The 27,211-nt window shown below is 41.1% G+C and overlaps 1 protein-coding gene across 1 annotated transcript; it reads left to right on the top strand.

Annotated features, from left to right (window-relative positions):
• Positions 1–79: 79 nt before the first annotated feature.
• lrp11 (low density lipoprotein receptor-related protein 11) lies at positions 80–26,189 on the top strand. Its single transcript, XM_036582390.1, has 9 exons — positions 80–883; positions 8,221–8,378; positions 16,216–16,357; positions 17,197–17,322; positions 17,613–17,768; positions 20,119–20,289; positions 20,389–20,445; positions 22,812–22,928; positions 24,200–26,189. The coding sequence occupies exons 1-9, from the start codon at positions 238–240 to the stop codon at positions 24,352–24,354; spliced, it is 1,728 nt and encodes a 575-aa protein (XP_036438283.1). The 5' UTR covers positions 80–237; the 3' UTR covers positions 24,355–26,189.
• Positions 26,190–27,211: the final 1,022 nt, after the last annotated feature.

Genomic DNA, 27,211 nt, shown 5'->3' with positions numbered 1-27,211 from the left:
CTCTCTCTCTCTCTCTCTCTCTCCTCCGCTCTCTGCGCCTGCGCGTGCTCGCAGCGCTCGCGCATCCCCCTCCTCCGAGGACCAGAGCCGAGTTTGTTCACCTGCCGAGCCGAACGCTGTCAGGAAAACGCCGGTTTTGTGTGCGCTCGCGCCTCTGTACGAGTATAAACATGCAGTTGTGCGCGCGGAGACGATGCTGATACGCTGGGCGGCGTCCGGTATTTTCTTTACAGCGCCATGAGGGAGAAAACCGTCGCGCGCCTCCTCGCGCTGCTGCCGCTGCTGCCGCTTCTGCTCTGCTTTGTGCTCTCATCGTTTCCCGTGAGCTCGCGCGCCGCGCGGTCCTCCTCTCCGCTCTCGGACCTCAAGAACAAGATCAGCGGCGTGGAGGAGCTGCTCGAGGAGTTCCGCCAGCAGCTGCAGCACGAGGAGCAGCCCTACGCGCGAGCGGGGCAGCAGGAGGAGGAGGAGGAGGAGGATGAGGAAAGGGGCGATGAAGAGCAGCAGGCCGGAGGAGGCGCGTGCCTCGGCCACTTCGACGCCGCGGAGTCGCGCATCATCCGCGCGGCCGCGTCCATCGAGCGCGGCGCCACCTTCCTGTCTGCGCCCAGCGGCGCGCGCGGCCCGGCTGACTGTCTGCGCGCGTGCTGTGCCGAGCCGCGCTGCACCGTGGCCGTGGTAGTGCACGAGGAGCGCGCGGCGCTGCGCGACGGGCCCCGCTGCTACCTCTTCAACTGTACGTACCGCGGCGCGAGCGTGTGCGCGTTCTCGCCGCAGCGCGGCTTCACCGCCTACAGCCACAACGGCACCGCCGCCGCCGCGCTGAGGAGGCCCGCCGAGGAGGAGGAGGAGGAGGACGCAGGCGGAGAGGCGTGGATGAGGGGTAAGAGAGGAGACAGTCGCCACTGATAGGCAGAATCAACACAAACAGCAAAAGCCACAGTGCTGAATTAACAAGGTGTTGGATTAAAGGGAGTAAAGGGCCCGTCTTGTATATTTTCCCCATTAGATCCACTTCGCATTTGTGTGGTTTTATGCACCAAAAAGTCATAAATCATTATTTCCATACTAATTTTCAACATTTTTATCCTTTAGAATTGAGCTGGCTGTTTTGGTTACTGTACCTTTAAGATTGGTTTATGTAAATGAGCCCAGAAAAGGATGGCATGCCCACTCCAGGTAAGGGGCAAGGACCTGCCCCAGGTGGAGGAGTTTAAGTATCTCAGGATCTTGTTCACGAGTGATGGGAAGAGGAATCGTGAGATCGGCTGCAGGCTGGGACAGGCGGCAACAGTAATGCGGTCACTGTACTGGACTGTAGTGATGAAGAGGGAGCTGAGCCATAAGGCAAAGCTCTCTGTTTACTGGTCAGTCTACATCCCAAGCCTGACCTATGGTCATGAGCTTTGAGAAATGACCAAAACAATGAGGTCACAGATACAAGCGGTGGAATTGAGCTTCCTTTGCAGGGTGGTGGGCTACACTCTACTTGATAGGGTGAGGAGCTCAGTCATCCTGGAGGACCTCAAAGTAGAGCCACTACTACTCCACATTGACAGGAGCCAGTTGAGGTGGTTCAGGCATCTGATCAGGATGCCCCTGGTCGCCTCTCGCTGGGGGTTTATCAGGCACAGCTTACTGGGACGAGACCCCGAGGTCGTCCTAGGACCTGCTGGAGGGATTATATCTCCAAGTTGGCCTGGGAATGGCTTAGGGTCCCCTGGGATCAGCTGGAGGAAGTTACAGGGGGGCAGGGATTCTCTGCTCTCCCAACTGTTACTGTGACCCATGTAAATGAGCTCTGTTCTTATTGGCTGCCCTGTATCGGGGCTCATTCAAAAGGGTGAAACACTCTTCATAACTTCAGCTAGAGCTAAACTGGTGTAGACTGAGTAGGGGCACATACACTCAGCAAGCACTTTCAAAACAAGCTCAATTGTTCATGCCGTAGAACACAGGATGTTGGAAACATTCCCTTTGAGGTTCTGGTCCATGTTGATGTGCTTGCAGATTTTTCAGGTGCAATCCCGTTCTACCAATTCTCAAAGGTGTTCCATTGGATTCAGATCCGGTGACTGGGAAGGCCACTGAAGAACACTGAAGTCATTGTCATGTTCATGAAACCAGTTTGAGACGACTTTTCCTTTTTCACAAGGTTCATTATCATGCTGGAAGTAGTCATTAGGATGTACATGGTCAGCAACAATACTCAAATAGGCTGGGGCATTCAAGCAATAATTGATTGGTGTGCCATGAAAACATACTCCACATCATTACACCACCAGTCCACCAGTCTAGACTATTGACACAAGACAGGCTGGGTGCATGGATTCATGCTGTTGGCATCAAATTCTGATCCCACCATCTGCTTCAGCAGAAATCAAGTTTCATCTGACCAGGCTGTTTTTCCAGTCCTCAGCTGTCCAGTTTTGGTGAACCTGTGCCCACTGCAGCCTCAGCTTTCTGTTCTTGGCTTATAGAAGTGGAACCTGATGTGGTATTCTGCTGTTGTAGCTCATCCACCTCAAGCTGTGCATTCTAAAGTGCTTTTCTGCTCACCACAATTGTACAGAGAGGTTATGTGAGTTACTGTAGTCTTGCTGTCAGTTCAAACCAGTATGGCCATTCGCCGTTGACCTCTCATCAACAAGGCACGTCTTTCCACAGGACTGCCACTCACTGGATGTTTTTTCTTTTAGGCACCGTTCTTAGTAAACTCTAGCGACTGTTATGTATAAAAATCCCAGGAGATCAGCAGTTGTAGAAATAGTCAAACCAGCTTGTCTGGCACCATCAATCGTGCCACGGTCAAAATAACTGAGATCACATTTTTCCTCATTCTGATGGTTGATGTGAACATTACCTGAAGCTGCTAGTTCGTACCTGCATGATTTTACGCACTGCACTGCTGCCACACGATTGGCTGGTTAGATAATTGCATGAAAGTTTTAAAATACACTCTATACCAAGACAGAGCGCAGGACGGTGTTTTCTACCCATCTTCAAAGCCACAAACAAACTTTAAAAATGGTAAGCTTTGGGTTCATCTGTGTGGTAAACTTGTGTGGTTTCCAAACACACCTGTTGTCCTCCATTTGTGAGTCATTTCAGTTTCATTACTCTTGTAGTTGGTAACATGACCTAGTTAGACTGAATAATAACCAGTGTGGCTTCACAGTGTGACCTGAAAAGAAGATGCTGAACGGATTGTTTGGCTGAGTTACTATTTTATCCATGTTATGTAGTAAGTTCACTTCTAAATCGACAAAGTCAGCAAACCCACTCAAGACCAGCAGATAGGGCTGGTGTGGCTTCAGTGCAGCACTTAGTGCAGCAGCATTTGGTCAAATTTCTTTGAGTTTGTCTTTTTTAATGCATCGAAGAAAGACCTGGCCTCCGGAACAGCCGTGTTGCTTTTTGGGATGCAGATTGTCACAAATAGCTCTTGCCATGTACTCGTAAATTTGGCCGGTACGTCATCCTGGTATCTTTGGCATACAGGAGAAATTAATGTAGGTCACATACACATATTACTTACTACTTTTGGGCAGAATCAGTAAACAAGCAGTACATAGTAAGCTAATTCAAACCCAGCCAATGAACTTAAAATGGACAGACAGCCATTTCAGGACATTTGGGGGCCGTAAGCAGCATCCCACTTAGGAGTCCCCCACCCATTTCTACTCTTTTGTGTGTAATTATCAAAAAAAAAACTATTAATTAATTTTGATGATCAGAAAATGTGAAAATCTTTGGACTGAGAGTTTTCGTACAAAGAATATTCAGAACTATTTTACAAATTACACACTCACGGCCCCCCTGGTGGCTCAGATCCTCAAGCAGCTGCTTATACCACTTATAGCAAGAGGCAGCCCTGGGAGCAGGACTGCTATTACTGAGGTAACTCCAAGTACAGCCAGTTCCAGAAGACATTAACTCCACAGTAATTACTGTCAGACTTTGAAAACTGCAGACATTTCAGATTCATACTGGATCAAAATCACTTAAATTATACTCCCTCTGCAGGTAAAACGGATCCTGCTCAAATAGCACGTTAAGCGGAATTCCACAGATTGTTCTAAATTTCATGATAATTAAATAATTGAGATGTAAACAAAGTCATTCAGGGTGGTTTTATGTGAAATGCCACATTCTAGAGAAACATACAGATTTAGAATTGTTCACAGTGGTGGTGATAGGAAGCAGACGTCTGAAGTATTATGTGTCATCACTGTAGGAACAAAACCTTGTATCTCCAAAATGGTAACTTTACAGGAGAAGGAAAAACAACTTAGAATGAGACAATATTTATTATAATAATATTTCCACTGGTCCGTTCTTGAAGAAAATTTAACACAATGCAAAGAGCAACAGGATTTTTCTAGTTATGCAACATTTTCATAAATGGCAAACATGGAAAAGTGATGATATAGTAGTATGATATAATGATATAAAAACTCAGAAGGCACATATAGGTTGCCTGGTAGTTTTGAATAGTAAATAAAATAACTGTATTTGCATTATTGCTATGTTAGGCATTGTGACCGCTGGTTCCTATCACCACCAGTTTAAAGAAATGTGACTTCTCTACAATCCACCATCTCACATCAAACCACTCTGAATGACTTTGTTTCCACCTTAACAATTGAATTATGTTAAAATGAATGGAATTTCTCTTGAATTGTCGATTCATGCATGTTCTTAACCATTAAAATCCCAGGCTTATTAAATACTAAGTCTCATAACTCTGTAACTACAGGAACTTACTGAGCTATTCTTAGGTTATAGAAGTGTGTAATAAAACTCTACACTGCCTCCTCCCACACTACTGGACCAGCTGAATTGCTGTTTAGTCAGTGGTTAATCATTTATAACACAATGCGTGATTCAGAGAGTTTCAAGGTGATTGTGCAGTGCTAGAGTGAAGTCACAGGCCTTGGCCTTAGACGTTGAATGGACTATTGAAAAGCGGAGATGCACTGATATGGGAATGCCAGTGCGGCTATCTGATACTTTTCATGTACATATCAATTCATGAACATGCATAAAATGTGGAAATTGGGACTAGATCCACCTGGAATAGCCTCACAGACAAAAGGACCATTTATTCTGAAGGGCTACAAATGCAGTAAAATGAATGTAGTAACCCAGCGTCACGTAAACATTCAGCTCTTCCAGGGTGTGATAAATATGTCATCGAATCTTGGGTTTAATTATCTGAACATCTGTCCAATGTCTATCATTTTTTAAAGGGCCCGTAACCTGGATTTTCCTTGTACTTAATTTTTTTCCTGAGTTCAACTTATAGCCATCCTCTTATCCCAGAGTCTGCTCTCCTGCTCTCATTGCTTTGACAGTCGGATTAGGGATGAATTCTGTACTTTTGCCATTGTGTTGCAAATGGTTCACTATTGACACCTGACATTGACTGATGACTGACTTATGCGATCTAACTATTTATGTCAAGATCTTGTATGCTTTAGCTTGACAATGAATACAGGTGAGCAAACATTAGCAGTAATGTTGAGATACATCTTCTGTGCCTACAAGTGCTTTTCCATCTAGATTGGAACAACTTGTGTTGCAATGAAGTTAACTTAAGCAGTTGTTAAGACAAAAATGCTACTACATTTGAAAGATATTTTAAATATAACTCAAACTAGCAGGGAAATATGGGTAACTGTTCAGTCAACATTTAAAATATGTTTTAGCATTTGCTTAAGTTAACTTCATGATATAACTTCATGCTGCAATTAAAATGCAATGCAAAGTATATTTCAGTATCACTAATTACACTTAAATACGCTTAACATATAAAGCATATTTAAGTGTACTTTTATGAAACTTATTTAAGTATACACTCAAATATATTGTTTGGAATAACTAAACACAAGTACATACTTAAATACATTTAAGTAATGTTGAAATATGTCTTTTCTGGTCTAAATCGGACCAACTTATGTTGCAATGAAGTCAATTTAAGTAGTTGTTAAGACACAACTCTGCTACACGTTTAACATATTTAAATGCAGAGTAATACTCGTATTTGATTGCTACATTTGAGGTATATTGCAACTGAAATGTACTAAGGCATATTTTAAAAGTCATTGCTGTAAAATAGGCCTCCAAATAACACACTTAAGTTGATGACAATTATATATGCTATTGTTTAAGTATGCTTCAGTATATTAAGAAATCTATTTATTCAAGTGCATTTGTTATTTTAAAATATTATTTTATTTTAAAATACAAAATTACCAAAAGGTATATTTATATTTCCATACAAAATGCATTAAATTTGCTCTGGGTACTTAAGTATGCCTCTTTTTCACACAGGTCATGATGTTCCATAATTCTTTGTGCACTGTGGGTTAAAGATCATGAAGAGTAGTTGTCATTGTTATTTAATAAGCACGTCTGTTGTGAATGAAACGTTAACTGATGATTTTGTGAGACAAGCTTCTGTCACAGTCATTAGGCAGCAGCAGTAAATCGAAACCACACAGCTTTGTGAACGAAGGCTTGTAGTGACTGTCTGCTTCTAAAGATAGACTGATCATACGACTTCTGTGTTTAGCAAGTGAGACCAAGTCAGGCCAAGTCAGGCAAAATTATTTTTATTTTCTATTAATATTAGCCCATTTTACAATGCACTGCGCTACAATCCCCAGCATGCTAAGCAACATAATATGTGCTCCCACCCCCAAACTCCAACAACAATGTAGGGGACAGCAGTTATGGCACAAAAAGAAAAGATGCCAGGTGTCTAGTTCAAGCAAAATAGGCAAATATATGCCTCCTGGGGACATTTAAAGAGGTTTAAGAGCTGTATATGTATAATGTTGTAATAGATCACATACTCATGTAATATTTAAAGGTCTACTACAAATACATTGTAGTTTTGACAAATTTAAAACATTCATAGCAAAATTTGACACATCTGGTTTAGACTGATGGTAGCGGGAAAAAAGGTCACTGAAAGATCTTAGCCAGGGTGTTCACATTGTCAGCGTTATCCCACCAGACGCATTCAATAATTATGATCAAATATTGATTACTTGCAAGAATAAAATGTCATATTTATATCAAGCTCAGTGGATGTTCTTGCAAAGTGGCAGTGATTTATGTGCATATTTTCAGCGCAAGTCCTCAGCCATTTTGGATAAATGGTTAAAAGGGTCTTTCAAAAGGATCTTGAGGCTGGTGAAGCAGCCACCGTGTCTCAAACTGAGAAAACGCAGAAAACCAATCACATAACAAAATGAAGAAAATACAGCAGTGAGTATCATGCGCTGGGCTTCATGTGGGGGAGAACTGAAAACGGGTAACTACCAGTCTGTGCTGTTAGCTCAGAGGTCTTTTTAACTGAGGCTTTAAAACCCAACAATTTACACCATCGCTTGGAGACTAAACACTGTTTGCAGCTCTCCTTTCTTCAAGCCTGACATCAAGCACTCGGTAGCAGCTCTCATTAGGTGGCTCAAAAAAAGTTCAGCTTGGTTAAATCTTATTGTGGACCACAGAAGCTTTTGTGGTCGTCTGTGTGGGCCACAAGTTGCAAAAGATTAGAAACCCCTGGTGTAGACTGATGGAGACATGGTTAAAAGACAGTATCGAAGTTTAAGTTGTCAGTAGTTGTGGTACATATTAATATAAAAACAATGCACGTTGGCAGTTTCACAAGGGGTAATTCTTGCATCCCCGCCCCAAGCCAATATTTGTAATTTGGTAGATAATACAGTCCCACAAGTAGACATACATTACAGTGAGTAGCAATCTAGTTTCTATAGGCTATGCTAGGTTACCAGTTACTTTAAAATGCTATAGTAAAATCTTATCGCTGTTGTCGGAAGAAAACCTAGTATCTCCGAAATGTTAACTTTACAGGAGAAGGAAAAAACATACTTTAATTTTAATGTAAGTCAATGGAACCAGACCTTTTTCCAAGTAATTTCAGGCCGTTTCTTTTGGTCCATTCATCATGAAATTTACACACAATGTAAAGAATAACAGGTGTTTTCAAATTATGTCAAAAACTTAAAAACGTCAAAAATGGAGATACAAGGTTTTCTTCTGACAGCAGCGTTATTTTTTTAAATGAAAAATATTTTGTTGTATTTTTAAGATTGATTTATTTTTATTATATCTAATTTAATTGATCGATCCGATGAGTCTGGATCAGGGTTGTTAGGAGTGACACTGATGTTTGTTTTTAACCAGAGCTGGACGAACCCCCACGTGGCGATGCTGGACAGGATGTGATGGTCCAGCTGCCTACCGACTGGGCCATACTGGATGGCAGGGACAGCATTGATGACCACGGCATCATGCGATACGAATGGGCACTCGTTAAAGGAGATTCCTCCGTCAACATGAAGGTAAATATTCAGGAGTACACAGTAAAACCTGGGTGTGTTTACTCAAGGCATGCAGCAATGGGGAATTTTTAGGCCAATAACAATGTTGTTGCTGATACCGACACTAATAACCAGTCATATTAACTGTTAGTTAATTATTAATTTTACAGTTACACTGGAATATGTTTATGAAGTGCAAATACACTTTGAAACTTTAAAGATACTAGTTGCTCATGCTAGCTGCCTCATATTCATTAGGCTTTATGGATTTGTGGTGTTGAAAGTCTTTAATGAGTTTCCATCTTGTTGTACCTTAGTTAAACAACTGTTGCAGACTTCAGTTCTGGAAGTGGTGAAAAATGTATCAGATGTAATTCTAACGCTACACAAGTAATAATAAATAAAATTTTCCGTGTTCTGCAACGAATATATCAGATGCCAGCAGGTATTCTGTTTTAGACTCTTCAAAGTAGCCCCCCCACCTTTGCCTTAAAGCAAAAAAAAGCTGACTGCTGATTTTAAATGTTAAATTTTCTCATTTTGCAAATACCAGAAATGTTTTTTAATGGTAAGCTGCTCTTGGATGGCTTATTTTGGTTATATAGACTGATATTTCTGTCAAAGGTTTACCTTGTGCAGAGTTCACATTATTTTTCATTGAAAACACAGGCTTTCTTAGTACGTCCAAAAAAAAGATATTTATGGGGGGGTTATGTAGGAGCTTAGATTTGTACGTCACAATAGGCTTCAATCTATCATGGGCCAATACACTAAATTTGCTGAAATGTTCTTAGCACTGCAGAACATGCTTGCGCTACTTGTTTGAGATGTTTGGACTGTGTGCAGTGAGCTGCAAGCTAAAATACAAACAGAGGCATTATAAAGGAGGAGACAGGTCGCTGGTTGGAACATGAACAGGAAAACTCTGAACTCTCAACATGCTGTCTGTTTGCAGAGAAAGTCCTCCTCTTCAGTAAAAAGGGCCAGTCAGCTTGCTGGTTAAGCCACTAACTGGAAAAGCCACCCGTAGTTGTGGACATCTGTGCAAGTGCAATAGCCAGAAGAGCCCCAAAAAACTGTTTTTTGTTGGTTACTGAACAGATTTTTGTCAGATTTTACCAGTGATTTCAAATATGTAACAGTTATTTGGCCTTCAGTTTTGATGATCTCTCGTAATTAAAGCTGAAAAGTTTGGGGAAAATATGTAATTGCGATTTTTTCGTACTAATATTGCGGCTCCGATTTAAATTGTGATTATTTTCTACAAATTAAGGTTCATACTGCCAGTAAGTTGTGGTTGTGATGTCACAACACATGGAGGTTTGGTTGCCTCTGATTGGTCTAACTTATCTTCAGGCAGTTCACAAACTCTGTGTTATTAAGTTAAATTAGGTTCCCCACTTAAGACATCACTGTTGATAATGTAGACTATAATTTAATTGCAATTTCAATATAAAAATGATGAACCTTTCAGCCTGGTCTTGTATGAGTGGAAATACAGTGGGGCAAAAAAGTATTTAGTCAGCCACTGATTGTGCAAGTTCTCCTACTTAGAAAGGTGAGAGAGGTCTGTAATTTTCATCATAGGTACACCTCAACTATGAGAGACAAAATGAGAAAAAAATCCCGGAAATCACTTTGTAGGATTTTTAAAGAATTTATTAGTAAATTATGGTGGAAAATAAGTATTTGGTCACCCACAAACAAGCAAGATTTCTGACTCTCACAGACCTGTAACTTCTTCTTTAAGAAGCTCTTCTGTCCTCCACTCGTTACCTGTATTAATGGCACCTGTTTGACCTCGTTATCTGTATAAAAGACACCTGTCCACAGCCTCAAACAGTCAGACTCCAAACTCAACCATGGCCAAGACCAAAGAGCTGTCGAAGGACACCAGGAAGAAAATTGTAGACCTGCACCAGGCTGGGAAGAGTGAATCTACAATAGGCAAGCAGGTTGGTGTGAATAAATCAACTGTGGGAGCAATTGTAAGAAAATGGAAGACATACAAGACCATTGATAATCTCCCTCGATCTGGGGCTCCACGCAAGATCTCATCCCGTGGGGTCAAAATGATCATGAGAACAGTGAGCAAAAATCCCAGAACTACACGGAGGGACCTGATGAATGACCTGCAGAGAGCTGGGACCAAAGTAACAAAGGCTACCATCAGTAACACACTACGCCGAGAAGGACTCAAATCCTGCAGTGTCAGGCGTGTCCCCCTGTTTAAGCCAGTACATGTCCAGGCCCGTCTGAAGTTTGCCAGAGAGCATATGGATGATCCAGAAGAGGATTGGGAGAATATCATGTGGTCAGATGAAACCAAAATAGAACTTTTTGGTAAAAACTCAACTCGTCGTGTTTGGAGGAAGAAGAATGCTGACTTTCATCCCAAGAACACCATACCTACTGTGAAGCATGGGGGTGGAAACATCATGCTTTGGGGCTGTTTTTTTGGGACAGGACGACTGATCCGTGTTAAGGGAAGAATGAACGGGGCCATGTATCGTGAGATTTTAAGCCAAAACCTCTTTCCATCAGCGAGAGCATTGAAGATGGAACGTGGCTGGGTCTTCCAGCATGACAATGATCCCAAACACACCGCTCGGGCAACAAAGGAGTGGCTCCGTAAAAAGCATTTCAAGGTCCTGGACTGGCCTAGCCAGTCTCCAGACCTCAACCCCATAGAAAATTTGTGGAAGGAGTTGAAAGTCCGTGTTACCCAGCGACAGCCCCAAAACATCACTCTAGAGGAGATCTGCATGGAGGAATGGGCCAAAATACCAGCTACAGTGTGTGCAAACCTGGTGAAGACTTACAGGAAACGTTTGACCTCTGTCATTGCCAACAAAGGTTATGTTACAAAGTATTGAGTTGAACTTTTGTTATTGACCAAATACTTATTTTCCACCATAATTTACAAATAAATTCTTTAAAAATCCTACAAAGTGATTTCCTGGATTTTTTTTCTCATTTTGTCTCTCATAGTTGAAGTGTACCTATGATGAAAATTACAGACCTCTCTCACCTTTCTGAGTAGGAGAACTTGCACAATCAGTGGCTGACTAAATACTTTTTTGCCCCACTGTAACTGCCCGGTGGCTTTGCCAAGATGGCCGCTAAGTGGACAGACTTTCCTAAAAGGACTTTGCTACAAATTGACGCTCAGCAGAGGCCTGTTGACGAGGCAGAGGAGGCGTGGCGTATGACGCAGTGCTCATTCACTACATCAAGATAAAGACTGATTTTTCCTGTGAGTCTCGTCCACTGTGGTCAAGAGTACAGAGAAAGAGAACTGATTGCTGTGTTTGCTGGATGGTAGATATTATCAGGATCTAAATTAGCAGATAAACACTGGAGGAACACACACACAGAGCCAGAGAGACACCAGCAATATTGCCTCGTTGCCTACCAACCCCCCATCCTCACAGAAAATGGCCGGAGAGTCTGGTGTAATTGTGTTTGTGAGAGAGGGCTTTCCTGTCCACCTGCTCAGCAGCACAATAGAGGTATTGTGAAGCTTCAGTGTGTTCACACAGACAGAGCAGATATCAGACATACTACTAGCGCAGATACAGCACACAGTGTGCCTTTAAAATATGCCACAATCGCAATATGGGCTCACAATGCATCTGAAATTAGCTATATACACTGATCAGGCATAACATTATGACCGCCTCCTTGTTTCTATGCTCATTGTCCATTTTATCAGCTCCACTTACTATATAGATGCACTTTGTAGTTCTACAGTTACAGACTGTAGTCCATCTGTTTCTCTGCACACTTTGTTAGCCCCCTTTTACCGTGTTCTTCAGTGGTCAGGACCCCCATGGACCCTCACAGAGCAGGTACTATTTGGGTGGTGGATCATTCTCAGCACTGCAGTAACACTGAAGCGGTGATGGTGTGTTAGTGTGTGTTGCACTGGTCTGAGTGGATCAGACACAGCGGTGCTGCTGGAGTTTTTAAACACTGTGTCCACTCACTGTCCACTCTATTAGACACTCCTACCTTGTCAGTCCACCTTGTAGATGTAAAGTCAGAGACGAAAGCTCATCTGCTGCTGCACAGTTTGTGTTGGTCATCTTCTAGTCCTTCATCAGTGGTCACAGGACGCTGCCCACAGGACGCTGTTGGCTGGATATTTTTGGTTGGTGGACTATTCTCAGTCCAGCAGTGACACTGAGGTGTTTAAAAACTCCAGCAGTACTGCTGTGTCTGATCCACTTGTACCAGCACAACACACACTAACACACCACCACCACATCAGTGTTACTGCAGTGCTGAGAATGATCCACCACCCAAATAGTACCTGCTCTGTGAGGGTCCATGGGGGTCCTGACCACTGAAGAACAGGGTAAAAGGGGGCTACCAAAGTATGCAGAGAAACAGATGGACTACAGTCTGTAACTGTAGAACTACAAAGTGCACCTATATAGTAAGTGGAGCTGATAAAATGGACAATGAGCGTAGAAACAAGGAGGTGGTCATAATGTTATGCCTGATCAGTGTATAAGATCAGGCAAACTGCTAAAGGACCAGGACCATGGCTGTTTTTGGACATTTGAGGGTCCTACGCAGGGTCCTACTGAATTCAGTTTGATTAGGAAAACACAACAAAACAACATTTGGTAACACTGACATGAATATGTCATAAACCTGTTGTGGCACATGCTGTCATGTGTTGTCTTAACAGATTTTGTCCAGTAATATAATAGTGTCATGTTGCCATTACTGGTAAATGTCATGACACATGTCATAATGTTTGATGTAATGAAGGGCTAACTAGAGTACACAGCAATAATTAGCGTGTGACACAAGCTGTCCTGCCAAACATTATGACCTATTGCATGACAATTAAGGTTGGCTTTACACGGTGAAACTAGTTGCATGTTGTGAGTTGCCTGCAATATAACGCTGCTCATATCTCCAAAATGGTAACTTTACAGGAAAAGGAAAAACATACTTTATTTTTAATGTAAGTCAGTGTAACCAGACTTTTTTTGGAGTCATTTTAGGCCATTGGTCCATTTATCATGAAATTTACACACCATGAATAGAGAAAAAAATAATTAACGCTACATTTCATATCAAATCAGCATTATATATAAAAAGTCAGAAGACGCATGTAGCTTCACTGGTCAGTGTGCATAGTAAATAAAAGGGTTTTATTTGCATTGTGGATATTGTGTTCCGTATCACCACCACTCTAAAGAACACTGAGTCAGTAAGTTTCTCTGAAACAGAGCATTTCACATCAAACCACTCTGAATGACTTTATTAACATCCCAGAGACTGAATTATGAAGATTTAGAAATGAGTCGACACAAAGCACTTTAACTGTGGATCAGGAATGACGTGAGATCTGAGTGTAAGGAGAGTTCTGTCATGAGGGGAAAATGTTTCAGTTGAAAAAGCTGAACTTAACACATAAAAGTCTAGAGTTAGATTATTGTATTGATATTGTTAAATCAATTCATAACAGTGTATCTCTTCTTCTACCCATGAACACAGTTGTGGTATTGATCTGTACTTCCAGCGGGAGTTTTCCTTGTTTCCATGAGCTTTGAGTGAGAAATGATTGACATAAATTGCAACATGCTTTTGCTAATAAATTTGCCCACACAGTCTTTCACAGAGTGGTGAACCCCTCCCCATCTTTACTTCTGAAAGACTCAGCCTCTCTGAGATGCTCCTTTTATACCCAGTCATGTCACTGACCTTTTTCCAATTAACCACTGGGTGTTTCTGTTAGCATTACACAACTTTACCAGACTTTTGTTGTCCCATCCCAACTTTTTTCAATTAAAGATAGGATTTAAATGATGTGCACTCTCTTATATACAAAATGTTTTTATTTACATTTTGTATATAAATTATACAAATATATATTTGTGTATAAATTAACAAAACTTAACCATGTAGTTGCACACTGCAGGCAGCCATTTCAGACAACAGGTGTTGTGCCATGTTGTGTTCTTAACATCATGCAGGTGTATGAATGCCACAGATTACGTTAGACATGTTTGTTGTTTCTATTTGTAAATAACTGTTTATCTTGAATTTGCAAACTGAAGATACACTATATTGCCAAAAGTATTCGCTCGTCTGTCTTCACACGCATATGAACTTGAGTGACATCCCATTCTTAATCCATAGGGTTTAATATGATGTCGGCCCACCCTTTGCTGCTATAACAGCTCCAGCTCTTCTGGGAAGGCTTTCCACAAGGGTTAGGAGTGTTTATGGGAATTTTTGACCATTCTTCCAGAAGCGCATTTGTGAGGTCAGGCAGTGACGTTGGACGAGAAGGCCTGGCTCGCAGTCTCCACTCTAATTCATCCCAAAGGTGTTCTATCGGGTTGAGGTCAGGGCTCTGTACAGGCTAGTCAAGTTCTTCCACACTAAACTCGCTCATCCATGTCTTTATGGACCTTGCTTTGTGCACTGTTGCGCAGTCATGTTGGAACAGGAAGGGGCCATTCCCAAACTGTTCCCACAAAGTTGGATGCATGAAATTGTCCAAAATCTCTTGGTCTGCTGAAGCATTAAGAGTTCCTTTCACTGGAACTAAGGGGCCGAGCCCAACTCCTGAAAAACAATCCCCACACCATAATCCCCCTCCACCAAACTTTACACTTGGCACAATGCAGTCAGGTGTACACTTGGTGATGTAAGGCTTGGATGCAGCTGCTCGGCCATGGAAACCCATTCCGCGAAGCTCTCTACGCTGTTCTTGAGCTAATCTGAAGGCCACATGAAGTTTGGAGGTCTGTAGCAATTGACTCTGCAGAAAGTTGGCGACCTTTGTGCACTATGCGCCTCAGCATCCGCTGACCCCGCTCTGTTATTTTACGTGGCCTAATACTTCGCAGCTGAGTTTCTGTCGTTGCCAATCACTTCCACTTTGTTATAACACCACTGACAGTTGACTGTGGAATATTTAGTAGCAAGGAAATTTCACGACTGGACTTGTGGCACAGGTGGCATCCAATCACGGCACCACGCTGGAATTCATTGAGCTCCTGAGAGCGACCCATTCTTTCACAAATGTTTGTAGAAGCAGTCTGCATGCCTAGGTGCTTGATTTTATACACCTGTGGCCATAGAAGTGATAGGAAAACCTGAATTCAATGATTTGGATGGATGAGTGAATACTTTTGGCAGTATAGTGTACATGTTTATAACTAGAAACAGTAGAAATCATGAATGTAATGTAGTGTTCGTATGCTTTCATGACGTGTAAATATGAATGGGAGTTGGATTCTGCAGGGGAAGGTGGAAATTGACACAACACAGGTTGTCTGCCGGTTGTCTGCCTGCTGTGTTCGACTACTTGGTGAAGTTTTGTTCATTTTTATATTACAAAGTCATACTGTCCTCTAAACCACATTGACAAGCCTGTGGTTTGAGTGAGTTTCAAGAAGTTTTGTGGTTATATTTACAGAAAAGATTTGGGTGACTATTGACTTTCAGTTTTTGTTAGCCTCATAGCTCCAGCACTAACCTAAAACAATCAAAGTTTGGACACCAAGCATGTCTTGGCTGATCCATTTTTCGCCAAACTATTCTGACCAAGCTATGTGTAAAACAGACTGGTTTCTTTAGAATGTATCTCTTTAATTTATTCTATAAGGATACATAACAAGCACATAAGAAAAGATAAAATAAGTTTTGTTGTACTGACCAGGGGTCATTGGACTCTACAGTGTGTGTAGTGATAACTTGTACAGAGTTCAGTCTTGACATTTAAAGACTGGTGGCCTACACAGTACAATCTGAAGTGATAAACAGAGTCGTACAGTGTTGAAGGAGGTCAAGGTACCAGCTAAAGGCATATTTGCCGCTCACGCAGGTGACTCACCCAGGTCTGCTGAAGCTGAGCGGACTCAGAGAGGGCGTCTACACCTTCCAGATGACCGTCACTGACACCATCGGACAGAGGAGTTCGGATAACGTCTCTGTCACTGTACTGGCACCCGAGCATCATGCAGAAGGTTCAAATCGCTCTTCCCTGTACTTTTGCTTTGTGTTCCATGTCTTCAGCTGTCTCTCTCTTCTCTTCTTTACAGTTGCCAGTTTATTAGAAACACATACCTTGTACCAGCACATTTTGGCCACTTTATCAGAAACACCATCTATATTGGTCAACCATATAAGTGTACAGTTACAGACTGTATCCCACCTGTTGCTGCACAATTTGTTAGCCACCCTCTACCCTGTCCATCAATGGAGAGGGACCATATTATGTGGATGGTGGGCAGTGACACTGACATGGTAGGGTGCATGGGGCTGGTAGGAGTGTGTCACTGCTAGGCCAAGAGTGGTCTTCCACCCAAAAATATCCAGCCAGGATATAGTGGTCAAAAACTGACCATTGGAGATGGGCTTGAGGATGGCCAATACTAACTGAGCATGGAAGAAGAGTCTGTAAATGTATACCTACAACGTGAAGCCACAAGATAGGTTGGTCTAATAAAGTGACCAAGAAGTACATACACTCATTGGCCATTTTATTAAATCAACCTCTACCATCAGTAGATAGTGTTCTTATGGCACTCGACAAACCCAGATTTGTCCAACCGACTGCCAGGTCAGTCTTTCAGTGTAGGCAGTAGCCAGGTGGTGCAACCTGTTTCATCACTCCGGGGAATGCGTTTCAAGAGTCCATTGACAGCATGCTTAACGCCACTCCAGCCAACGCTTGGCATTGTGCATAGGGATCTTAGGCTTCAGTGCAGCTGCTCAGCCATGGAAACCCATTTCATTAAGCTTTGGCATGTTTGCATATTCTTAATCATGTGTGTGTAAATTCAAATCTTGTGTTTTACTGCAGTATGTACTCGTCACTGCTCGCGGTATCAGTTCATGTGTGACGACGGCTGCTGTATCGACATTAGTTACGCATGTGATGGCAAGCAGCAATGTCCTGACCGCTCAGATGAAGACTTCTGCAGGAACTGTGAGTTTGAGTCAGTAGAGCATTAGAGTAGGCGAGTGACCCATAACATATAGTCTGACCATGTTTCTGGATTAGTTTGAATAGCCACTTACATGCTTAACATATCACTGTGTTGAGCATACGGAATTTACTTAATGCCTCCTAATGCTAATACTAAACTAGTACTGTAATTTGGAGCTCTGCTGAAATGTACTGTAATCTTTAATGTTTAATGTAAATAGGGACTACAATGTGACTGAAACCTTCTGTACTGAATGGCATTTTGTTGTGCGTGTTTCTCAATGGCAAAGTCGATGGAGGTCGTAAGGCCGTGACTCACACGTCCAGTGCTCCCTCTCAGATTGGAGAAGCACGAGAATCAGAGGGCCGAGCCATGATCCCTGCAGAACCACGCAATACAGAGACCCCTGTCCAGAGCAAACAACAACAGCCTTCAGTCAGCCAAGGTAAGAACACCAGCTTCATAGCAGGCTTAAGGCCTGTTCACACCCGTCTGAAAAAAATGCACATAATTCATTATTTCACACAGATTCAACGTCTGACCTCTGCCAGAAAATAAAAGCTTTATAAAGTTTTTTTTTTAGATTTTTACTCCATTTAAACTACAACTGCTTTTGTTAGTTTACTAACTGACTTTGGTTAATGATCATGAAGTCACATATCTTTAGATTCATTGGGTTATTTTTAATATTTGAAATCAACTTAACACCTCATTTAAATGAACTGAGCCCAGCACATTCAGATGCCTTTGCACTACTAATAGACAAGTAAAACTAAACATGTGATCACCCTCAGATTGCCAAGCACACAGAAGCAATTCACACATCCACACGAAAAAAACAGCAGACAACCTTTTCAAATATCTCTACCCTGGAGAGCATTTTCAAAACCTGTTTTCAGTGACCTAAAACGCTAGTTTTGTGACCACGGAAGGCTGAAATGCAGAGAGAAAAGTAAGATTTTGCAGATTCATGTGGACAGAATTTAAGTTACTCATGCAAAGATAAAGGCCAAAGTTTTGAATTTATGGAAGCTTCCATTTATTTATTGTATATCGCAGTGATAAGGAACCTGAACACTGCAATGTTCAAAATTTGCTACTGCAACAGCTCTAATCTAGTCTAGAAAGCTTAGAAACACCCACCCAAACACATGCAATCTTACAATACTGCCAAGGCAACGCAGCCCAGAAGCCCCAAATCATAGACAAATGCTCTATTAAAAGCGGTATCAAAGCTAGCAAGGGAACAATCAGCACATATGGTCATAAATACGAATTTCCTACTGTCTTTTGTCTCTATGCAGCTAGCAATAAAGGAGGGTTTGAAAAGTAGCACACTGACTACATACCCCACAGAGGGCTGGAACACTGTCAGTTAATGCGTGGGCTGAGAAGATTCTGTATAGAGGCAGAACAGTCTAATTAGAAGGGGGTTTACCTCGGAGGAGAGTTTCCATCTCCCTCTCTTTCTCTCTGTGGAAAACAAAGCTCTTCTGTGTTCTGTTACCTGATCCTGCACTGAGCTTAGAGCCGCCACACATTCAAAAGGCATCTAGACTCTGAGATTCTCTCCCCGTCCTCTTTTCGCTCTTATTGACTTGTTTATTTTCTTATTTATTTCGTTTTATTTCACAGGGACAGTACTGAGAAGAATGCTTGCATGAAGATACAACTTAGAGTATTGTGCAAAAGTCAAAGATCACGCATTTGTTAGTTTAGTTTCAGTCAGAATGGCCAATAAGTACACATTATTCATTTTTCAAGTAATTCAAGTACACAAAAGCCTAAAAATTAAGTGTAATATCAAATCTACAAGTATTTAATTCGGCCACTCCTTACTTATGTGCACCGACTGCCGGTTTAACCCATTAAAATCCCAGGCATGTTACATACTAAGGCTTATTATTCAGTAACTACAGGTGCTTCAATGCAAACTGGTTGAGCTGTTCTTAGGTTATAGAAGTGTGTAATAAAACTTTGGGCCTAAATCTTCCATCTTTCAATCTTAAAACCAGTTACAGCTTTGTCCTCCAAATCTGCATCTAAAATGGCTAAAGGAAGTATTTCTGAGGATATTAGATATATGATAATCCATTTGCATAAGCAAAGTAAGTAAGGTATAGAGAAAAATGGGCTAGTGACCAACTGTCCAAGACCTGGAAGACCACCAAAACTGTCAGTTAAACAGTACTTACAGCTTTCACATTTGAGAGAGAGGATCAAATCGAGCTCCACTCTTGCTTAAGATCTGAAGAAATCCACAGATGTTTCTGTCTATCCTTCCAGCGTGAGAAGCATATGAGTCTGAAAGGATGTTTAGCTGTCAAGAAGCTCTTACTGAGAAAAGGAAAAAGACAAAAAAGAAGAATATTTGCGCTAGGACACTGAAACTGGACATCTGAGATGTGGACTGGTTTTAGGGATTGATGATAATTGGGATAATTTGGATCTTAAGAAGCAGAAAATGTGACCAACTTCTAAGACTGAACTTAGGAGGTGTGGAAAAATATCCCTGCAGATTTCCTTCAAAAACTGAAGGCAAGATTGGAGGCTGTGATAAAGGCAATGATGGACACACAAAATATTGAAAAATGTCTTATATTTAGTTGTTGAGGCTTCTGTGTAATTTTTTCTTTGGCACAGTGCTGTATGTGATGTAAAGGGGTTCACTAATTGGCAGCCCCCTATGCCTGGTTAGGCTTTTTTCCCCCTTTCCCTCTCTTACACACTTAGACGCATTAATACACTCCACCTTTTCTTTCTCTTTCTCTCTTTTTCCTTTCTCCCTCTCTAAGGTCCCTGTATGGAGCCCCCCATGGTTGGCCCATGTAGAGGTGTTTTCCCACGCTGGTATTATGACCCTGCAGCCGGAGAGTGCAAGCACTTCTTGTATGGGGGCTGCAAAGGAAACCGTAACAACTTCCTGCAGCAGGTGGACTGTGTGGCTGAGTGCATCCAGAAACCCGGTGAGGGCACCACATGAAAAACGTTTGGATAATTCCTCCATTTTCCGAAGACTGAGTGACGCTTTTAGTGTAACTGATGCAAATGTCAATGTCTTACAGCTCCAGTAGATCAGCAAGCCACTGCGGCACCTCCCCCTACAACTCAGACAAATACAGGTACGACCCTTCTGCTATATGTTCCTCAATCCATACATTCCATATTTTTGCACCCATTTCCAATTTGGCATAACTTTCTTACAACAGTAATTACTTTTTTATGAGCGCTGCACACATTGCTAGGGGTGTAGCAATTCACAATATTCCTAATTTAGTATGATTTGATGGTGTCTTGATTTTTCAATATGGCAGTACATGTTTATTATAGCTATATAAGTGGAACAAGTAAGCTTCACCACCATGTTTTGATTGCTTTCAATAAATCATTTTTTTAAAATAATTCAGTAAGATCGCATTATTTGGTGTAGTTCATTCTGATTATTTCAGATTTCTTTGCCCAAATTTAACCCTAAAGAAAGTGTTTTACATTTAAAATGCTGTATATTTTTATTATAGCTACATAAGTGAAACAAAAAAAGCTTCACCACTATGTTATTATTGCTTTCAATACGTCACTTTTTAAAAATAATTCAGTAACATCGAGTAATATTGTGATTAATCGCATTGTTTGGTGTAGTTCATTGCGATTAATCATATTTGCCCAAATTTAACCCTAAAGAAAGAGTTTTACATTTGAAAAGCAGTACTTTTTATTACAGCTATATAAGTGGAACAAGTAAGCTTCACCACTGTGTTTTTATTTCTCTCAGTAAGTCATTTTTTAAAATAATTCAGTAACATCGAGTAATAGTGTGATTAATTGCATTGTTTGGTGTACTTCATTGCGATTAATCGTATTTTTGCTCAAATTTAACCTAAAAAAAATACTTTTCATTTGAAAAGCAGTACTTTTTATTATAGGTATATAAGCAGAACAAGTCAGGATGTTTTCATTGCTTTCAGTAATTCAGTAACATTAATGTCATCATGTGAATGCAGAGTTTACATGAACCTAAACATGCATTTCCAACTATTCTGCGATTATACCTCTGTCGATCTCGTATGTCATGCTATGTCTTGTTTCAAGGGGAACTAGAGCTTTGTACTTTGATGTTGCTTTTGTTAGTTTACTGCTTCTCAATTATTTCTCCCACAAGCACTGTCCAGCACAGGCATCGCCCAGTACTAACATTGCTGATATTACTAGTATTGGGCCTCATTCACCAACTGTTCTAAAGAAGAAATTTCTTCTTAAAACCCACTTACGCAGTTTTCACGAAGATTCTGACATTGACCAGTGTTTTCTTATTTGAGGTTTGTTCTTAGGTGACAACAGAATCTACACACATTCGGGAGCACAAAGGTGTGAAGAAGGGTTAAGAACACATCATGAATCTGACTTAGACTTTTTCCTAGGACCTTTCTCAAGAACAAATTTAAGAAAAAACTTGTGAAGATATTGGTAAATGAGGCCCATTGTCTGCATCAGCTGTTTGCTTGTAAGTGAAACCTCATACTCAGTGTACTTCGGTGATAAACAAATTCACAGCGTTGCAGTAGATGGAAATAACTACTTTTATCAAGAGATTCACCCAGGGAAGTTCTCACAATTTAAAAGCTGTATTTAAAGCACAGTTGTGGAGTCATATCAACATCACTCCAGCAGCTGGGCTTCACGCTGGAACAACAGATGGCTCAAAGAGTCGAACTGGAAAATTAATAGGGTTAAATTTGTGGCATTAATAATTTATTGCTGGAAAGTGTTACTAACATGTTAACTTTCACACCACCATTTAAGATACAATACAGTCCAGTATGTACATTGTGTTGTTACACCTCTACACAGTCTTTATTACTAATCTAGACATTTCATTCCTTATTAACAAATAACAAATTATGCTTTTAAATGAATAGTTCAGCTAAAAATGTACAGTCTTAATCTCAAATGTCACTGATGGTGTCTGAAATTTTCTTTTTTAGTTTTGCACTGGAGCTGTGAGGCTAATGTAGGTAACATATAATGGAAGCATGTAACCTAATTAGCATCAAGCAGATTAAAGGCCTACACTTGCCTCAAATTGTAGTGAACTGTTAAGTAATCTCAAGGGGCCTATTTACACTTAGCCACTTCATGCATCTTGGGCTGATTGGATAGCTGTCTGATCATGAAAAGGCCAGAGAAGACAATAAGATGCATTAGAAACAAACAGCTATCTGATCCCTCAAACCAGTTCAGGATGTGGTTTGAGATGGATTGGAGAACATTATTTCATTCCACTGTATTCTTTTAGTTGGGATGAAGTTCTTTTCAATCTTCCTGATCTTAAACTTGTCCATGTATTCGATTCTTTGCTGAACTGTCACCTTAAATGTATCTTTTAAGTAAATCTGACATGCAGTACGATTTCAGATGTTTATCTCTAATCATGTGTCAAGTTGAAGATAATTATCTCTAAATGTAACCCTGAACGTTTGTGTGTCCACAGCCACCAAGTCTCCCAGCTCTGAAGCCAAACCCCAGAATTCTGCATTGGTTCCTCAGAACCCTCAACCAGTAGCTAAAGTTCATACAGTCCTGGGGGGACAGCCGCCCCCTGAGTCAGGTAGGTGCAATACTGACATTAATAACATACGAGAACATACACTATATGGGCATTAATATGGAGTTGGCCCACCCTAGGAGGCCCTGACAGCTTCCCATCTTCTGGGAAGGCTTTCCATAAGATTTTAAGGTGTGTATGTGGGAATTTGTTCAGTGGGGTTGAGGTCAAAGCTTTGTGCAGACCACTGGAGTTCCTCCACACCAAACTCGTCAAACCATGTCTTTATGGAGCCCACTTCCGCAGTAGGGTACAGTCACGCTGGAACAGTAAGTGGTCTTCCCCAAACTGTTGCCACAAAGTTGGAAGCATATAATTGACGAAAATGTCTTTGTATGCTGTAGAATTAATATCACCCTTCACTGGAACTGAGGCCAAACCCTGAAAAACAGACCCAGACCATAATCCCTCCTCAGCCAAACTTTACTGTTGGAAGAAAGCATTTTTCGTAATGATGTAATTATGCAAAAAAGTCTGGTGGAATTCCTATTTAAACTAATAACGACAGCTATATTGGAATTGTATTTCCTCATCAGTTAAAGTTCACTTATTCTAAACTAGTTAAATTCATCTCAAGACTTATTTTCTCAGCCCTTCAATCACCGCTTAGCAACCATTGCTATCAAGCTTTCACTTCTTTAGCAGCACACTTTAAGTTTAAGGCTTCAACTGTGCCCAGGGTTAAAAATGAGACCATGACAGTCATTTTCTACTCAACAATTTTACAAAATGCCAGCTTGTGTTAAAACATTGCTGTGCAGTCTGCATTTAGTAATTACGATGCTCTTTTGCTACAATTATGTGAATAGTAGGGATGCATCGATACCGTACTGTACTTTTTTTAGTACTCGTCGATACCCGAAGTGAATTACCGTCAAATCATTGAAATTTAGCTCATTTTGAATGATGTCGATGAGCGAGCTATGCTACATTGGTTATCTTTGGACTGAGCAGCATCCTCGATAATGTCGAATAATTGTTTAATGTTAAATAATCATTTTACATCTTACGATTTGATCATTTTACGCAGGTAGGCGAAGGCAGTGTTAGGAGTCTTGCCCAATGACTCTTATTGTTATAGTATAGGGTGCTTGCCCAGGTGGGAGATTGAACCCCAGTCTATAGCGTAGAAGGCGGAAGTGTTACTCACTACACGTAATAATTAGAAATCTGTTGAGAGTGAAAGTAGAATCGAAGGCACTGTTACGCTTCTAGCACTGATGATAGTTGCCTAGTAACAGCATGTTCTCTGTTAACTGTGTGTGTCTGTTCAGGTGCGATCCTGCCGCTGGTTCTGGGGGTGATTATCAGTGCTCTGCTGTTGCTGATGGTGGCCTGCAGACTGCGTCTGGTGCGCCACAGGATGAAGAAAGCTCGGCCGCTCACCACAGAGGAGTCCGATTACCTCATTAACGGCATGTACCTGTAGCAGAACACACTCCTGTCTGTCAAACCCACACACACAGCTGATGCAGTGTGCGTTTCTGAGTGTGTGGAGGGATACGGAACAGCTGTATTTGAAAACATTGAATATCACTCATATATCATACTGTCCAAAATCTTACACATTGATTCAGATATCAGTCTGATATTGTTTTGATTTTGGTTTGTCAGAAAGGTCATCTTGGACAATGTACAGAAAGCAAAACAGAGCATTTAAAGGCTTGAAAAGGAGGAAACGTCTTGCATTTTTTCGTTTTAGTTTCTTGCCATAAATTAAACTGTACGCAGTTTGGTCACTTGGTCAAATATTTCAGTTAGATTTGAAGACGTTCAAATACATATGGTCACATTAATACAATTCCATCGCTCAGGAGAAAAGAGATGTATATTTTGCGTAGTTAGCTACAGGCTATTTTGTTCTCAAATTCAAAGAAAGCAGAAATCCAAATAAGAGTTACAGTTAAAGAGGAATTTCATTGATTTTTTCAACATTGCTACAGAATTCAGTCGATAAGGCGTAAACAAGGTCATTCAGACTGGTTTGGTGTGAAATTGTAGACTTATTTCTTTACAGTGGTGGTAATGGGAACCAGAAGTCATGATGTCTGCAACACAAGTATAGCCATTATTTAGTATCCAAAACAACCAGATAACGTACACCTGTCCTTTGAGTTTTTAAATGTACTACTGATAATAGTAAAGTGGTAATAAATCTGGAAATCTGGATGTTTTTTGGGGATTATTTCCCTCAACAACAACCTGCATGTATCTCTGCCATGAAACAATATGTTTTAGGCCAAAACTTTATTCTAAAACTATTGTAAAAGAACGTTTCAAATGTCTGGCAACATATTCATAACTATTTCATGTAATAGTTGAAGGGAGCTTTTAGAGACTCTTCAGTCTTCAGAACATTAACATTTCTGACTTTCTCTAGAATAAACTGCTATACATCAAACTGATCTGAATAATCTATTAAATTATTCAAAATCCAGGTGTGGAGACACACAGAAGATTGTATTTTCTTGGAGTTAGTTGTTGGTTTCTCAGACGATCTTCTCTTATTTTCATTGTAAGATCTTAGCAATGTAATTTCTTTGTGTCGGTGACGTAATTTAGATTTTCTTGCTATTTCGGTTTGCACCATTGGGGGCACTAGAGAGCTGCTCTTAGATCTGACTCCTCTGATCTTGCCTGCTCTTGTTTGAGAAATGATTTATGATTTTAACTTTCATGGTTTCTTTCCAGAATCGAACACACAATAAAGTTGACATCTTCCTGATGAAAATATCACTTTGAAACAACATATTGTACTGCTTTGTGAAGTTTCTGCCATCCAGGCAACATGCCTGACCTGCATTCCTGGGCCTGTAACACATCTCTAAACAGTAATACCAGAAACACTTTACCTACTAATTTCACTCCTAACAGATTTTGGTCATGCTGAGCTTAGATCAGGTCTCCTGCAGTTCATATTGGTCAGAAATGGGCACAAACTGGCATGAATATATATATATATACATACACCAATCACCATCCAAAGCCACCAATATCAGCCAGGAAAACAGAAAACTGTGTAGGACCGGGATTGGGAACCTGTTTTCTGATCACTATGTGCTGTAGAAGTCTGATTTCAGGACTGATTTTTTCCATCTTTGTGAATGTCAAAGATTTTCTAAGTCCAGTTGTGATACCAATGCTATTCTTGTGTCATCTGCTCTCTGTAGCTACTCAATGTACTGTAAACGTGTTGCTTTACTTCCGAACTGTAAACTATGTATGCATATCTGTGGAAATGTCAGATTATATTTGAAAAAAAAATATGATTTATGATTTATTTAATGCTCCAGTTATGTTCAGGACATTCCTTCTGGGTAGCTCCAGTTCACCCTAGGTATCTTTTTTATTATGACTAATCATTATAAGATTCTTGGCCGATAAATGGAAGGCTTACACTGTATAGGAGTGTCATCTCAAAGTCAAGACCAAGCCAAACCCAAAGTGACCTTCTTGACTTTGTAAGTTTCATGTGCCTTTTTATATTCAACATAACTCAGCATTTGTTGTTATTTTGCCTGCCCCCAAAATGTCCTCTGAGTTTTGAACACTTCACCTTGGGGGGTTGGTGGGGGGTTGGGGTGGGGCGACTATAACATCATGTTTCACCTACACGCCGACCAACCACCTCATTCCAAATGCTGAGCTAGCTCAGAAGCCCTTGCTAATAAGGTGCTTCATTCAGAAATATGTTTGTCATATCATGCCAGGAGTTCTCAACCCCTTCCACCTCAAAGTCCACCTACTTATCACTACGAAGGATGAAGGGCACACAGGGAAAATGTGATGTGTATTGGCAAATTGTAAGTATGGTGGCAAATTAAGCTAAATGTTTTTGAACGACTGAAACTTCGGCACAATAAATTTTCTTTCTAGAGGCAAAATGAGAGGAAACCACTTTGCATGCTGTTGTTGCGTAGCTTGAATTAAGATTATTTGCTGTTTTATGACAAAGCGCCATCACAAGCCCACTTTCTCCCCCCTCTGTACCGGCCCAAGGACCACAAGAGGGTGCTTCAAGGCCCATTGATAGTCTGTGGTCCAGTGGTTGAGAAGCCCTGCCTTACGCCAAATCACATCCACCTTAAAGCAGACCAGTCTTCAGGGACCACCAGACGGTCCACATTTTGGTGCTATCCCTATGTGTGTGTGGGAGATGGAGCACAAATACGGACCAACTGGTGGTCCCCGAGGAACAGTCTGAGAACCGCTGCTTTAATGGCATGGTTAATCAAAAAAAATCGGATGTACACAGTTTTCCCCTCACCCTAAGACCAGCCAAGACA

Source organism: Colossoma macropomum, unplaced genomic scaffold (genome assembly GCF_904425465.1).
Source record: "Colossoma macropomum unplaced genomic scaffold, Colossoma_macropomum, whole genome shotgun sequence".
Lineage (NCBI taxonomy): Eukaryota > Metazoa > Chordata > Actinopteri > Characiformes > Serrasalmidae > Colossoma > Colossoma macropomum.
This window is presented reverse-complemented; position numbering and strand designations above follow the sequence as displayed.